Source organism: Leuciscus leuciscus (genome assembly GCF_965113295.1).
Source record: "Leuciscus leuciscus genome assembly, chromosome: 25".
In the NCBI taxonomy this organism is placed as follows: domain Eukaryota; kingdom Metazoa; phylum Chordata; class Actinopteri; order Cypriniformes; family Leuciscidae; genus Leuciscus; species Leuciscus leuciscus.
The window spans coordinates 17,036,096-17,052,878 of NC_138724.1; the positions used below are offsets into that span (position 1 = coordinate 17,036,096).

Consider the following 16,783-nt stretch of genomic DNA (forward strand, 5'->3'; position numbering starts at 1 on the left):
ACGCAGAGCTGTGGGAAGTAGTGCCGGTCAGTTCAGACTGGATAAGTTCAGACAGTGGCTGTGATAGAAATCAGAAGTTCTGACCTGCAGGCGTTCATCTTCTGAGGTAGGAGGACAGAGGATTTAAACAGCGAAGATCAAACTCACTAGATGCTTACTACGACCTGAAAACACGCTTTAAATAAACGGAGACGTTTTAGCCTCTAAAATAAACGTTTATTTGAACCATTCCATAAATATAATTAGAAATAAATATTTTTTTCCACGTAATTACAGGCGCATTTTGGAGATATGGTTATTTATTGACAAATTACGCACTTAGTTCATTGATTTATAAAATATGTTTTTGTCAAAACTTTAGCATATTCTGATGTTTATTGATATTTGATGTTTATTTTATATACTTTAAAATATATTCTTGAAAATATATATTTTGTTATATTAGGCTATTTCAATATATTATTGGCTGATTATTGTACATTATAATATTATTTAATATGTAAGTCCATTAACAATAATGATAATGATGATTATGATTATGATTATTTTTTAATTTGACAAGTTGTCTTTTTTTCCATGAGATCACTGTTTGCTGGAATGTGTGTGTAAGAGTGTGTGCAGTAGTGCATTTAAACCCACTCTTCCTTTCTGGCTCAGGCAGAGCTGCCAGAGGCTCTCATTTACTCTTCATGTAACTTGTGGGTTAAACATAAGAGAAACATATAACACCAAATACAAGTAAAGTTGATTAGTGTCATTTTATTAACATAAACACATCTTACATCCGTAGTAAAATAGGGTTTGTGTTCTCCTGTAGACTGGTTGACTGATCTTTTCTTCAACTAACCTGCTACAGAAGTTATAAAACTAAATCATATGATAGCTATGTGCAAGGATCAGAATTATATTTGTCATTATTATCTGAAAATCTTGCTTTTCAAAATTGTGAAAAAGAAGTGCTCCTAATTGTATTGATTGTGCATTTGTAGTGAAATTAAAATCTTAAAAGTATATTTTTTAATAAACTGTACTTGCAGATAATATAAATGAAATAAAATTGTTGATGTACATTTTACATGAAACATATTTCAAATGTACTGAACTGCAACTTCATCAATACAGATGTGTAATGTAATACATGACATACAAGTTTCAATAGAAATGACATTAAGTATATTTTAGAATACAATTAGAATTATAAAATTCCATATGAAGATGTACTTAAGTCCTACTTAAGCGGGTCTAAAAAGCACTCTTAAGTTCAAAACAAACATTCACACAAGTATATTCTTTTAATGTATATTATTTTTGTTATAAGTTCTTAAAAGTATGCTAAAGTGAACTTCTTTTTCACAAGGACAATCTTGTTTGAAATTGTGGTGGGAAATTGTTGCAGCTTGGACATCTTGTCCATTTGTGTTCCATAGAGAAAAGAAAGTCAAAGGGGTTTCGGGGGATAATAAAAAGCTCAAAATAATCAGTGTCCTTACTTAAGCCACCCAAACATGCTTTGTCCATGTTTCTTCCAGGACTTTCCAAGCAGTCGCAGCTCCAGCCATGTCTCAGACGAAGACTACGGGCTCTGCCTTCATTCAGCAGCAGCAGATGCACGCTGCTATGGCAGAAACCTTCCTGGAGCACCTGTGCCTGCTGGACATCGACTCTGAAGCTACAGTGTCTCGCAACACAGGCATCGTCTGCACCATCGGTTAGGACCACATTAGGAAGTTCTTAATGCAAATTGTCCCTCAAAACGTTAAGGAAAAGTTTCCAATATTTTGTTTTTTCTTAATGCAGGACCTGCTTCCCGATCTGTGGAGACGCTGAGGGAGATGATCAAGACCGGCATGAACATTGCACGTATGAACTTCTCCCACGGAACTCACGAGGTACATGATCGCAGTCTATTAATCTTGTAATAAGCAGTCTATTAATCTTAATTATTAATGTATGAATACGATTTCTTCAAAAGTCTCTCATCCCCTTAGCTAGACTTTACGTGCGTACCATCGTAGATCCTTCGTTATTGTGGCATTTCCCACGTGCCTCTTCAAATGTCAGAAGTTGTAAGCTGATCTTGTCAGCCGCTCTGTCTGTCTGCTAAGTACATCGAGTAGAGTCATGTTGGGCTCAAGCCAGAGCGTGAGTTTAGACTGCTCTGACCTCTCCCTTTTAAAAGTCATGGCTTTTTACCTTTTTCTGCATGGCACCTTTACCAGAGATTACTACATCAGGCATGATATCATCAAGTGATGCAGTAGATATTTCCATCTCAGGGCTTCAGAGGGTCAAAAGCTCATGTTGCTTTTTATAAAGTTGCTTCTAGTGTATGACAGGTAAGTGTGAGCGCACAGTTCATTGAAAGGTCCAATGAATGGTCCAATTCACAAAAGTCTAACCTTTCATTGAAGTAAAACAATTGGAAATGGGGGGAAAATCTCATTATGAAATAAATGTTTTTCTCTTATACCAGTGGCCACATTTAATGAGACTCTTTTATTCAATATTTTTTGCAACCCAAGTCGATACACTCTCCTCTTCAGTTTTCTATTATAGGGTTCAGGTCCTTAATTTTGTGCTCAGTGACACATTTTTGTGTTGATTTTTGTATTGGTTCATTGTCCTGATGGAAGATCCAAAAATGGTCCATTATACGATTTCTAGCAGAGGCCGTCAGGTTTTGATTTTTTATCTGTTGGTATTTGCTAGAATCCATGATGCCATGGATCTGAACATGATGTCCAGGACCTCCGGCCCACAATATTAAATATCCAGCATTATATATAACTGTGGGCAAGGGGTACACGCGATTAGTTTTAATATTTGTTAATATAAACATTTTGGACCTGAGGTCACTGTAAATTTAACAAATCTAACCTGAGATCACTGTAAATTATTTCAAATTCATAACCTATAGCAATACGAAACTGTCCTTGTTTTATTGTACTCTGTATTGCATTTGTTACTCATTGAAATAATAACTTCTTGTTGTTAATATAATTTTGTTATATAGCATTGTTACAGTTAGCCATTGTGGTATGGGTGTAAAGTGACTGTCTTGTTTTTTGCCTACACACGTTCTGTAATGAAAGGGATGGCAACCAAAATATTGACTGAACTATCAATAAAGCTGTCAGACCATTCATATTTATTCACTGAGTTCAGAAGCAGTCAAATGTTTCTGTGGGTCCTTGGAAACATAACCTGTCTCTCCCTGATTCTATATATACCTCTCTGTCTCTGCGATCGGACAGACAGGACAGAGACTATCATGGCGATTAAATGGTAGACTTTACTGCAAAGACATGTTCACGTTGTTCTTTTTATTTTGCATTCAGTAGAGTTCTACAGTTCTCAGAGCTCATGCTGTCAATCGATAAAAGCAAGAATAAACATTTTAAAAACGAAATATCTATCCTCATGGGTGTCAAGTTGAAGTTGGTAATTGTTTTTAAATGTTTCTAAAGGAGTGTTCTTGAACAAAACATGGTCTCATATATAGATCAGGTCACCTGGATGGCATGATGAAGAAGTGCTGGCTTGAGAATATAGAGTATTATATATATTTTTTAACTTAACCAAATTGGCCACTATTGAATGTTCTTCTTGTTCATGCTTATTTGTACATTTAAATGACCTCTCTTATGCTAACTTAAAGTTAATATTTAAAACCCTTGACACTTAATTTGACAGTACATCACGTTTTTTTCATGCAGTACCATGCTGAAACCATCAAGAATGTCCGTGAAGCCACTGAGAGTTTTGGAGCTGGTAGCATTGAGTACAGACCTGTGGCCATTGCCCTGGATACCAAAGGCCCTGAGATCAGGACCGGACTCATTAAGGGCGTAAGTATAGCGTCTCATTTTCTGATGTCCTTTTCAATATTAGAAACTCTGTAATAGATCTATAGATCTAATTTCTCATGTATGTGGTTTCTTCAGAGTGGCACTGAGGAGGTCAAGCTTGATAAAGGTAACATTATCAAGCTCACTCTGGATGACAAGTTCATGGACAACTGCGATGAGAAAACCCTGTGGTTGGACTACAAGAACATCACAAAGGTGGTGGAGAAGGGCAGCCATATTTTTGTAGATGATGGTCTAATTTCACTCAAGGTTAAGGAAATTGGTGAGTTCCAAGTCGAAATTGACTTCAAGTTCAATTAATCTCTCCTCTCATTACCACATAAAATGTACAACCCTTTAGCACATAATAAAAGTGATACATCATGGCAGGACTGCCAAATTTCAATGTGTTAACATGGTTAAATGTTCCAGGTTCTGATTTCCTGAACTGCGAGATTGAGAACGGAGGCATGTTGGGCAGCAAGAAAGGCGTGAACCTGCCCGGGGCCAGTGTTGACCTGCCCGCAGTGTCTGAGAAGGACATTCAGGACCTTCTGTTTGGTGTGGAGCAGGGCGTCGACATGGTTTTTGCTTCCTTCATCCGCAAGGCTGCTGATGTGCACGCTGTCAGGAAGGTGCTCGGAGAGAAAGGCAAGGATATCAGGATCATCAGCAAGCTGGAGAACCATGAGGGTGTACGCAAGTGAGTGATAATATAAATAAAAAAAAAAAAAAAAAAATATATATATATATATATATTTTATATACAGTATATATATATATATATATATTAGGGATGTACCGATATGAAAATGTTGCCCGATACGATAATCGATAATTCTTTATATTTGAAAACCGATAACCAATATATTGGCCGATACATCTAAATCCAAATTTTTATATAATTTTTGAGAGAATGATTACAAAAACAAAAGTCTCACCATTAAAAGCCATGTCCCAAGCACACAATTATAATGTTCTCATTAGAATTTTATGTATCCGATATGACAGCACGTTGCATTAACTGTATCTTCCTTTTTTGAAGTGATTCCAATCATATTTCAAGCAATTCAAAACCATCATGGCGAACAGTCCGCATCAGAAGTGTCTCAGCTGAAGAAAATAATCCATTATTTATTGGCTTTTATATATCGGCCAAATTTTCTTATCAGGCCAATAATGATAACATTAAAAATCAATGCATCAAAGAATGCAGAAAGAAAATATATCCTGGTTTTCACAAAAATATAAAGCAGCACAACCGTTTTCAGCATTGATAATAATAAGAAAATGTTTCTTGAGCAGCAAATCAGCATAGGATCATGTGACACTGAAGACTGGAGTGATGATATTGAAAATTCAGCTTTGCATCACAGGAATAAATTACATTTTAAAATATATTCACATAGAAAACAGTCATTGTAAATATATTCACAATATATGAATTGGAATTTCTTTGATTGCAAAAAGTGCAAGAAAACAAACAAACCTCAATTTAAGTGAGTGTAACGGTAATGATCTGTTCTATTTTGGTTTCATTTTACTCCGTTTGCCTGTGTTCATAATCAGTAGTTAATTATCCCACACCTCTTTCTGTTCTTCCAATTAGCTCCCTGTTATTTTAACCCTGAGTTCTCTATAGTGCTTCGTCCTGGATTGTTTGTGTTATGTGGATATGCTACCTGTTCCTAGCCTGGGAAAACCCAGACAACTTCCGGCAAATTTAGATTTGCTCTGCAAGTAGTCTGGCAAAGAGCTCATTCAAGCCCATTTCTATTCCGTCGAAATCGCGGCACCAATCAGAAACGTTGGGGTGGGCTTTACACAATGACGATCGCTCTGATTGGTTTTAGCCCAGATGCATTTGAGCGACGTCCGTTCAACTTTTAAATTCATTATTATATTCAAATTGCAAACACATGAGGACAGTCTCCATGAAAGACCCACTGGCAGATGAACGTGCTACTACATTTTTCTCCGAAACGGTAGGAAATTAAATTAGATTTAATAGAGGATTTTAACTGTGACAAGATGATTGACAGGGCAGTTTACGTGACAGGATGCACGTGACAGATCCGTCCGATAAAGATGACGAAGTAGTATGTCCCAAAGCTTGTCTACTTTTTTGCTACACATTCAAAAGTAAATACCTTTTCTTCACAAAAAGAGTACATACTTTTATGGCGTAGTGTAACTTAGGCGAATTGGGACGCAGCATATGGCTTTACACGATGACGATCGCTCTGATTGGTTTAAGGTCTATCCAATTGCGCCCAGAGGCATTTGAGCGACGTCCGTTGGTGACGCCCCTTTGGAAATGAGTTATTAATGAAGCTTTGCCAGACCATAACTCAGTTACTACTGAGAATGGTCTGGTTTTAACCAGGCTAACCTGTTCCCTGAGATAGTTTGATTTATTTAAAGACTGTTTGCTCTATGAATCCTGATCTTCATGCGTTTCGCTACAACCACCCACGCAACGTTACGGTGAGTTTGTTGCTCTGATTATTTCTTTATTTCTTTATTTGTGTAGGTTTGATGAGATCCTGGAGGCTAGCGATGGTATCATGGTTGCCCGTGGAGATCTGGGTATTGAGATCCCTACTGAGAAGGTGTTCCTGGCTCAGAAGATGATGATTGGTCGTTGCAACAGGATTGGGAAACCAATCATATGCGCCACACAGGTAAGGACTGATACCATGCAGAAGCAAGTTAGCCGGCTCAGTTTAGCGAGCACGAATTGACTGTTGTTCATCCACCGATTTTCTCTTCGACTGACAGATGCTGGAGAGCATGATAAAGAAGCCCCGACCCACTCGTGCCGAGAGCAGCGACGTGGCCAATGCCGTGCTCGACGGTGCCGACTGTATCATGCTGAGTGGAGAGACCGCAAAGGGACAATACCCAATTGAGTCTGTGCACATACAGCATCAGGTATGATCAAGAGCGCCCCCTTCTGGCTGTGCCCTGACTGGTGCCTGATAAGTGTGGCAATGCTAATATTCTAAAACATACTGTAAGTTTAGCATGCTAAGCAAAACATTCATGTAATCTTACCCCAAACCTCTCTGCTAGCAAAACTAAACAGTAGCTTAATGCTATTGCTGTAACTGTACTGACTACACATGCAATGAACAATTACTCTTATGAAAAAGAAAGACAGTTTAGCATACTTTTTAAGTACTTGTTATTATGGAAATAATATGCTTTAAAAGAATATACTTAAAGGGTAAGTTCACCCAAAAATGAAAATTCTGTCATTAATTACTCGCCCTCATGTCGTTCCAAACCCGTAAGAAATGTTTTCATCTTCTGAAAACAAATTAAGATATTTTTTACGAAATCCGAGAGCTTTCTGACCCCGCTATATACAGTATATGTTATAACCACTTTCAAGGCCCAGAAAGGTAGTAAAGACATCGTTAAAATAGTCCACGTGACTACAGTGGTTCAACCTTAATGTTATGAAGCGACGAGGATACTTTTTGTGCGCAATTATCATTATCAAAATTATAATCAAGTACTTTAAATGTGCTTTAATATGTTAGTCATCACATCAAAATAAGTGTTTATTAAAACACAATGATTTAAAACGTTTTAAAGTAAAACGTTTCATTTGACATCATCACAAAGTGCACTTTTTAAAAGTGTACTTGAGTGTGAGAAGAAACATAGTCTTGAAAGTGTACACTTAACTGGCCTTTTATTTCATTAATATTACATTACCTGCAAGAACCGTTTTTTAAAAATATACTTTTTAGATTTGAAGTACACTACAAGGGCATAATTAAGTGCACTTCTTTTTCGCAAGAGTATGTTAGCCTACCAGGATTTGTGCTTTGACATGCTTGTTTCTGTGCCATTTGTAATTAAGATTACCTGATGGGCTGCTGTGGCGATGATTTCTTGCATGCTTATGAGGATCTGCAACACGCTAGACAGTTCCAGCTTCTTCATTCACCATCAAAAGTTCCTTATCAAATTTACCAGCTATCAAGGTTTTTATTATTATCAAACGGAGTACATTTCCATCAATAAAAGTATTCTGTTGGTATCATGATACCATTGAGGGTATCAGATGCTAATACTGTGATCTATACTATGACAAAACACTAAGGACCAGATTTACGCCAGCGTAAACCCTCTTTTGCCATTAAACAACTACTGTCAGGATTTACTAAAGACACGAGGTGAAAAATTAGCGCTGAAAAGGCGTGGACAGGGTTATTTTTTAAGCTGACCTTATTGCATACGCATTTGTAGGAGTTTCCCATTCAGATGAAAAATGTATGGGAGGAGAGTATTTAAATGAAGCATGCAAGCTGATTCACTAAGGTTTGCGATTGTCAATTTACTAGTATTTGCGGCATTATTTAACGCCCAAAAAAAGCATGTCTTAAATCAGACGCAAATTTGCGCTGCTCTTTGTAGATTGCTTTAGTCATTATGGAAATTATCCGACTGCGTCTGTGTTCATTAATTTGCGCGTTGTCAGTAGATCACATGCAGATCTTTCCACTCCCAATGGCTCTTTTGTGGAATTGCGCTCTGACGCTAATTTAGCCTGTTTAGTAAATCTGGCCCTAAAGGTGCAGCCACATTTACGAAATTTGGGCGACAAAGACGTCCATTATCTGTTATTGCAGTGATGCACGAAACACCACTCACATGGAAGTCAAATTCAAACCAACCAGCTTTCTGTTACGCGTTGAATTTGCATTAAAACATGAACCCGAATACGAAATCTGCATGGGAATATCTTTCGCTTTCACTTGAAATTCCCGATCAAGTGGATTCCAGTTAAAATTATTATAAAAATGTATTTATTTATTTTGTCCATTTTCAAAATTCCAAAATGTAACCATATGAATGTGAAATCTATTAAATTCCTATTAAATTACTGGATTTCACTGAACAACTGTAAACGTGATCACACCTTTAGTCAGAGCTGCATTAGCTTGACAATAGAATAATAAGGTTCTTGTATCCTCATTTGTGTAAATTTTTTGTTGATCGCCCTCAGATCGCCCGTGAAGCAGAGGGCGCTATGTTCCACAGGCAGTTGTTCGAAGAACTTCGTCGTACTTCCCATCTGACCCGTGACCCCACAGAGTCCGTGGCCATTGGTGCAGTGGAAGCCTCCTTCAAGTGCTGTGCCAGTGCCATCATCGTCCTCACCAAGACTGGCAGGTCAGAGACACCCTTTAAAACCCTAAAGTCTTATAGTGGCATTTACACACACACACACACACACACACATGGTTCTAATATTAGGTACAGTAACCTCAACTCAGTGTTGTGCACATGAGCTAAAGAATGTAAAACGTATGAATGCAAATGCTTTGTAGTATGCACCTCTTCTTATGCCATTTTAAGAGAGATTATGCTTTCTCTTAAAACACATAACTTCATTTGAACAGTTGTGTAGAGTTAGTTAGCCACATTAAAGAGTCTCTGTCTCTTTGTCATTCTCATACATTATCCGATTTGCCTTGTGGCTGATCGAAATGCATCTCGTTGCGCTAAGCGAGACAGTCTGACCTTTGCAGGCCTGAACCTTGACATTTCATAGGCTAATTTAAACTCCTTATTCACTTGTCCCGCAGTAGGTTGCAGAGAGGCAAAAGTGCACACTCGCTGGGGCTTTTATACAGGAGTACGTGTTTTAGACTGACTCCAACCAGAGGAGATACAATTTCAAACAAGCATTTGAATTATATCTATTTATTGCACAGCTATCTGGAACATTGATTCTGATTGGTCAGTTGCATCATGTTGTCTAGTATTTTGTATAATAGTTGCTAAACCGTATAATTGACAGTGGTACACTTCGGGTTTATAGGGTTAATTAATATTTCTATGGTTATTGATGGTTACTGATGAGTTACTCACCTGTTCGCTGTTAAGTTGATTAGCCTCCCTTGTGTATTTAAGTAGCCTAGAAATCTAGACGCACCCTAGCGGCAGCAAATGTAATTTGCAGCCAGGGTCGTCTAGCAACTCTCCATTGGCTTGCCAGCTGGAAAAACCAAACTCTAGTCAGGCCAATCACATCGTGTATAGAGACGATGGGTGGGCTTAACATAATGACGGCAGAGTTGCGACAGTTCTGCGTGAATTCCCTGCTACTTGAAAACAAAGAAGATGGCTGCTGCTGGCAAACAGCGGTCTTTCGAATCGGCTTTGGCCGCGACTCTGGAAGACTTGGAGTTAAGCTTTTCTTTGAGAAAAGAAACAAAGAACGGCACTGAAGTCATTCTTAAAAAAGGAATATGTGTTCGGAGTTTTGCCGACCGGATACGGCAAAAGTTTAATCTGTCAACTAGCTCCGCTGGTGGTTGGTTGTAGCGCTATCCTATTGCGTGCAGAGGGAATTTGAAAGACAACCGTTTATCCCGCCCCTCGGATTGAGCCCTGCCAATGGTGTGTTCCCAGACCCAACATCTTGATGTAGGTCTGGCTTGTCAGGCTAGTATTTCAGCCCTGTGTTCTCTTAGGCCCTGTCCCAAATGGCACACTTCATATGCACTTTTGGTCTTGTGGACTTACAATGGCTGTCGCGTGCGCGTGTCCGTTAAGTCCGCGAGACCGTAGGGTGTTCCATTTGTCATTTTAGGCCTCAGAAGGGTGCTCGCGAGCGCCCCCCTTGCAGTCGATATGCGCCATCGATGCGCACTTTTGCCTCGTAGGAAGACCACGAGTGCTTAGGGTGCCATTTGGCACAGGGCCTTAGTTCTTTGTTTGGTGTTGTACATGTTGCTTGCATTTAAGTGGTTGTGTATTATTTCCTGTTCCTGTTGGATTTATTGATTAAAGACTGTTTCTTGGATTTTCCTGCGCCGTGTAATTATTATAAGAACACAAACCTTTTTTTACTGGCTCCCCATTCACTGTCTACCCAGCTGAGGAGGACATCACCAGCCCCACTCCAGACACAGAGTGCAGCCAGTCTTTAGCCTTGCCACCTATGAACCAAGAACCTGAGCCCACTGTAGACTGGGAGAACGAGCCCACCACAAAGACAGCGCCAGAGGTGAAAACTGAGGCCGTCTTCGTCCTGTATCCCGAGCCCCACAGAGAGCCTGACCAGGTGCGTGAGCCGGCAAAACTGTCCGTTCAAGTGGGCATCCTCGTGGAGTATGAGGGCATTGATGAGAGCCCCGCCTAAACTCCCGCTGTGCCAGGTCTACATAAGGGGATATTCCCTTAAGTCTCCTGTCATCACTTGTCCCACCCAGTGCCAAGTCTCCTGCATCTCTGATGGTCCCACCCAGCCTCCCTCTCCCACCTCCTCTACCAAAGCAAGCCAGTCCTCTGGCCCCGCCTCCACTGGTTTCCTTCAGTTCTTCGGCTTTTCCTCTGTTTTCTCCCTCCTGCTGCGCGGATCCACCTTGGACCTTCCGGTCTCCAGCTTCGCCTTGGCGAATGGGGATCAGCATGTCTCTGTCTCAGTCTGCTGAGCCCGTCACTCCACCTTGGCCTGCCGACCAGTCGGCTACGTCATGGATTCTCCCTCCCTCTGCTCCACCTGGGACTGTCGTCTTTATGACTCCACAGAGCTCCCTCGTCCCTCTGGCTCCACCTGGGTCAGTCGTCACTCTGCCTACGCCACAGACTTCCGGGCCTTTGGCTGCACCTCATCCCTCGGGCTCTGCTGTGGTCCATTGTACTTTGTATGCGCATTTAATTTTTGTTGCAGTAATTCGTTTATCCAAAAGGTTGCAACCGTGCCCTGGGGGTGTCGATTCACAAGGTAGTTGAAGAAAAACTGCATAAACAGAACAAACCGAAATGCACGCAAGCTAAAGCGACAATGAAGGCCTACATAGACGAGTGATTGTGCGAAGAGGTTAGAAAGTACCCTCATTTGTACAACTCAAAAGAATTCAAAGATCTTTACTTGGGTTGTAACTTGCTTAACACTAGAAGTGCCAGAATTCCATAACTACTAGAACTGCCGCAAGCGGTCATTTTGACCGCTATATTCCAAACTCTATATCTTTAATGATAAATACCCAATTGAGAGATTAATGCATTTATTGTATTAATATGTCTTTAAAAAACAAAACAACACCAAACTGTACATTTAAACAAGTTTAATTATACATTGATAAATAAATAATATCCGTAGATGTCCTGAACAAAATTACGGAGTAGCCCATATTTGTTTACACAGTTCGATCGCGTCGCGCCCGCCGACACACACACACACACACACACACACACCCCAACCATATTCCAGTATTGCAATCTTGACATTGCAGCCTGTTCATTATAGCCACAATAACATATAATAATAAAATAGTCAACCTAACATAAAAATTCCACTGCTCTGTTTGTAGCCTAGGCTAGCCTACAATTCGTACCATTTTGCGCATGTGATGAGGATGATTTTTTCCGTCGATATTGGAACGTGAGTGAAGTACAAAGCCTATAATAAAGAAATAGTTTACCATCCAAATACATCGCAAATGTTGAAACATTTTGATTCTAATTAGAAAGTTACGTGAGCCTAACGCCGCTTACTTTCACTTTCGCTTATAACGCATTTCATTTTGGCTTGTTTATAGTTATTTTTTCATTCTTGTTCTGTTCTGAATATCATTACATTTAAATGATTTGTTGTTGAATATGTTTAGTGTATTTTTAACCACATTTTATTGTTGTGTATATTGGTATAGCCTATAATAATGCCGCGATATTCCGTGCGGTCAATATGACCGTCTATGGCCGAAATAGGTAAATATGTTCATTTGTTTTTTTGCCTTATGTGTAATTTATATGAAAAACATTTTAAATGAAAATACAGACACTTTTAGGAAAAGTCAGGTACCAGCAGGATTGTATTTATTTTTTCAACAAAGTTATTGCAGATATAAAATTCAAAACGGTCAAAATGACCGCCATGGCCGTTCTAGTGTTAAAACTGCTCGTGTCGAACGCCTGTTTACGCTTACGAGTCAAATAAAATATACTTTGCAAGGCTATGCTTTCCACTGCGTAAAAAACAAAGTATCCTTTCTGCTTCAGTCCTCTGACACCCTGCGGTGCAAGGACACACCTTCTGGGAGGGAGGGACTAATGTCACGTGTATGTTCTGTTTTGGTTTAGTTCTAGTTCTAGGTCCTGTACCTGTTTCCTTTGTTCCCATTTTCCTGCCACTAGTCTGTTTCTGTGGTTGCTGATTTGAGTTACTCACCTGTTCACTGTTACGTTGATTAGCCTCCCTTGTGTATTTAAACCCTGTGTTCTCTTAGTTCTTTGTTTGATGTTGTACATGTAATTTGTGTTTATGTGGTTGTGTATTATTTCCTGTTCCAGCTGTTGCTGACATGTATGTTTTACATTTTAAACTATTAAAATACATGCATCTTATGTCCTCATTTTATGACCTAATAAGAACAATTAAACACAGTCGTGTTCTATTAGCAAATTAAAATCTCATGTAACGTGAGCTCATTTTAAAAGAAGACTCCATGACTTATAATATGATTAGCTCTTTAAAATATGAATAATTGGAATTAATATTAATAATGTTAATTATTTATTTATTACACATGAATACAAATATTTATTATTGATTTGAATATTTAATAAGAAGAAAAAGAAGAATTTATGACTGAATCTTTGTGGTTGAATCTTAAAAGGAGCGTAATTAGAATAATAATATTATCATTATCATTAAGAATCAATTTATTATTATTACTTCTTTTATAATTCTGTCTTAATATTTTGTGTTAAACTTCGACCTGTCTATGTCTCCTCAGGTCTGCCCAGCTGCTTTCCAGATACAGGCCACGTGCTCCTATCATGGCTGTGACCCGTAACGGCCAGACATCTCGGCAGCTGCACCTGTATCGCAGCATCATCCCCATCCTCTATACCAAGCCTGCTAATGATGTATGGGCTGAGGATGTGGATCTTCGTGTCAGCTTCGCCCTGGAGATCGGTAATGAGACATCTAGACAAATCTAGTACTTCATCTAGTATGACACTAACAGATGCACATTGATTTAGTCTTTAGTCACATACCCAGCTGGTTACCTTTTACAGGGATGTAGCTAGGGAAGATCACTTGATCACTTTGTTTGGTCATGAGGTGTCTATGAGTTGCCAAGAGAATATATAAATATACGTGAACTTCAGAACCCATGAAATTTGCCTGAGTGCAGTTTTCTGTTTTGACATAATTACATATTTAAAGGAATTTGAGGCAAAAAAAATGTCAATAGTCAATACAATACAATACAGTTTACACAAAACCATAATTTGTTGCTTGTTATTGCAAATCAAAGGTAGACAATGGCATTTTTCTTTTAGAGATCATTTAATTAGAGAAAATGTTGTGCATACGCCCCTGAGTGCAAGATGATGTCAACAATAATTTTGATTCTATTATCGCTGACAAGAATATCGATACCGAATATACATTTAGTTCAATTTAATGTTAAATCCACTATTGTTTTATACATAATTGTTCTATAGTCTATTCAGTATTTAATGCAATTACATCAGAAATAACTAATTAAATAAGAGTAATCCTTTACTTTACTTTTTCAAGGGAAAAGTAAATAAATTACAGTAATTACTTATTAATGCATTACACCCAACACTGACTATAACTATAAAGTTTCAATATTTTACTATAAGTGTGTCTCAACTCAGAAGAACGATATCATTGGAATTACTTTTAGAACGTTTTATTTCCCAGCTGATGAAGAATAAGAACATTTACACTCAAACAGAATTAACTGACTTTAAACAGCTTGCGTGTGAAAGGCCTCAAAGCTAAAGCTAAAAGCTAGCATGTAGCCTATATAATAAAAGTCACAAACTGCAATTTAACATGCAATTAGTAAATCATGGATTATATGTGATTAGATGTGGTCAAGAGTGTTTGATATCCATATATCAGACACTAAAACCATTTACCTTTGTACATGTAGGCCTACTTGTTTACACCCTCCATTTTGATTTTCAGGTAAGACCCGGAAGTACTTCAAGTCTGGCGACGTTATCATCGTTGTCACAGGCTGGCGCCCAGGATCTGGCTACACCAACACCATGCGCATTGTTGTGGTGCCTTGAGCGCAACCTCATGAACTGTAAACCCCATATATTTTCACATGCAAACAGCTGTTCATCCTCCAAACAAGATATTCAAGTCCCAAAAATAGACTTGTGGTGTTGTTCACATGCTTTAAATTCCCATCAAACTCATGTTATGTCGAGGAGATCCTTTTAATCCCTTTTCAACCCACTGCAAAATTATTTTCATCAGAACTGTACTGTATGTGTTTACAGTGAAACTTTTGAGTATCCTTGAATTTATTAATGTATTGTGGAATTCCATTATTTTCCCTGTATGTTTTTTCTCTCTTTGAAACAGCTTATTGTTTTGTATATGTTGTGCTTTTGCATAAGGCATATTGGCAAAGGCAAATATCCCAATAACGCCACCTCGTGGACTAAATTGAAAATACAGAATCTCGACAATTAGGTCAGTCCAATGTCATTTCTCTGTTGTTGATGTGTTTATGTTTCTAAATAACACCTCATGCAAAGTAATATCAAATATTTTTAGAGAAATTATATTTAATTGTTGGCTACATGCTTATGTAATTGGATTAGAAAGTTCTGGATTTATTTGGTTATCAAGGGCTGTACTCAATTAGCTGTAATATTAAATAAATTACCTGAGAGAGAAAGAAAGGTAATTTAATAATTCATTGGCTTTAGACAGTGACCACTAGGGGTCAGTGTGTAATTGGACACCCAAGGCGCATTATTAAAAACAAAACATGTAAAACGTTCATAATTTAATCATTTAATTTATCTGGCTAGTGCTAAATAGCGACAACTAATACCCTGAATATTCCACCGGGAGGAAGGTGCTGGGAAAAAAAAGCACGGTCTAAATAAAAACGTATCTTCTGTGCAGAAGCCATTCGGTTGCAGAGTGAGTCAGCAGTCCTGATGCGCAATTAAAATTTACACAGTAACTTTTCAAACTTTCTCAAGAAGGGCCGACAATAAGGGGAAACTTCAGAGCATCAGGTTTCATTGCAGACTAGGGATCCATTTGGCATTAATATAAGGGGATCACGCTGTAATAGCAGGGCTTGCAGTCTGGGTGTACCTTGGCTGCATTGTCAGAGTGACAGGGATCAGCTGGTCAATTTGTATGCAAATAGGGTGAGGCTTAGCCAGGCTTTGATTTGCCAGCAGGGCTCGCTGACATCAAGCCGCTATGAGTGGAATTCTTACGAAGCATCAGCGCCCGAGCGGGACAAAGTATAAACCCCATTTCAGCCTTTGGTTTGTTCTTTACAAGCACTGTGGAGGATAATACTTCTCTGGTGAGCATCAGATCTGAGCGAAACGTACAGATGCTCTGTTTCGCGATGATACTGATAGGGGTTAAACAGTCCAGTTGAGTGGGGGATGGAGAGCAAGACAGTGGGAGATTGATCCACTACTGCTATCTCAGTTCCCCACTGGAGCTACATCGAGTGTCAGAAGCGCTGGAAAGGCTCAATAAGTGGGAGAAACGGCAGTGTGGATTTTCAAGGACACGACCTTGTGATTCTCTCGTTCTGTGGCAGTGTTACAGAAGCCGTATGTGCTCGACTCGAGATGATGCGTGAATGCGAGAATTGCATTAGGGCTGTCGATTAACCATTTTGAGTCGAAATAACTACATTTAATTGATTGACATTAATAATAATTAAAATATTAAAGTAGTAGGCCTATACAATATTCACTTTATTTTTCAACGGTGAAGTAAGTTGATTCTGAATGTGCTTGTTAAAGTCACCATGAAATCAAAATGGACAACTATTATTTTTTATGGATTATTGCAGCATTTGTTATAAATGATTTATCCGTGTACACAATTATTTAATTTTTTTTAAATGATGTGCCCTCGTAACTTT

The 16,783-nt window shown here is 38.7% G+C and overlaps 1 protein-coding gene across 1 annotated transcript; it reads left to right on the forward strand.

Annotated features, from left to right (window-relative positions):
* Positions 1–22: 22 nt before the first annotated feature.
* On the forward strand, positions 23–15,347 carry pkmb (pyruvate kinase M1/2b). The gene is made up of 11 exons (XM_082159321.1): positions 23–106; positions 1,530–1,708; positions 1,798–1,889; positions 3,717–3,848; positions 3,945–4,131; positions 4,281–4,551; positions 6,382–6,532; positions 6,630–6,782; positions 8,872–9,038; positions 13,616–13,797; positions 14,830–15,347. The coding sequence occupies exons 2-11, from the start codon at positions 1,558–1,560 to the stop codon at positions 14,934–14,936; spliced, it is 1,593 nt and encodes a 530-aa protein (XP_082015447.1). The 5' UTR covers positions 23–106; positions 1,530–1,557; the 3' UTR covers positions 14,937–15,347.
* Positions 15,348–16,783: the final 1,436 nt, after the last annotated feature.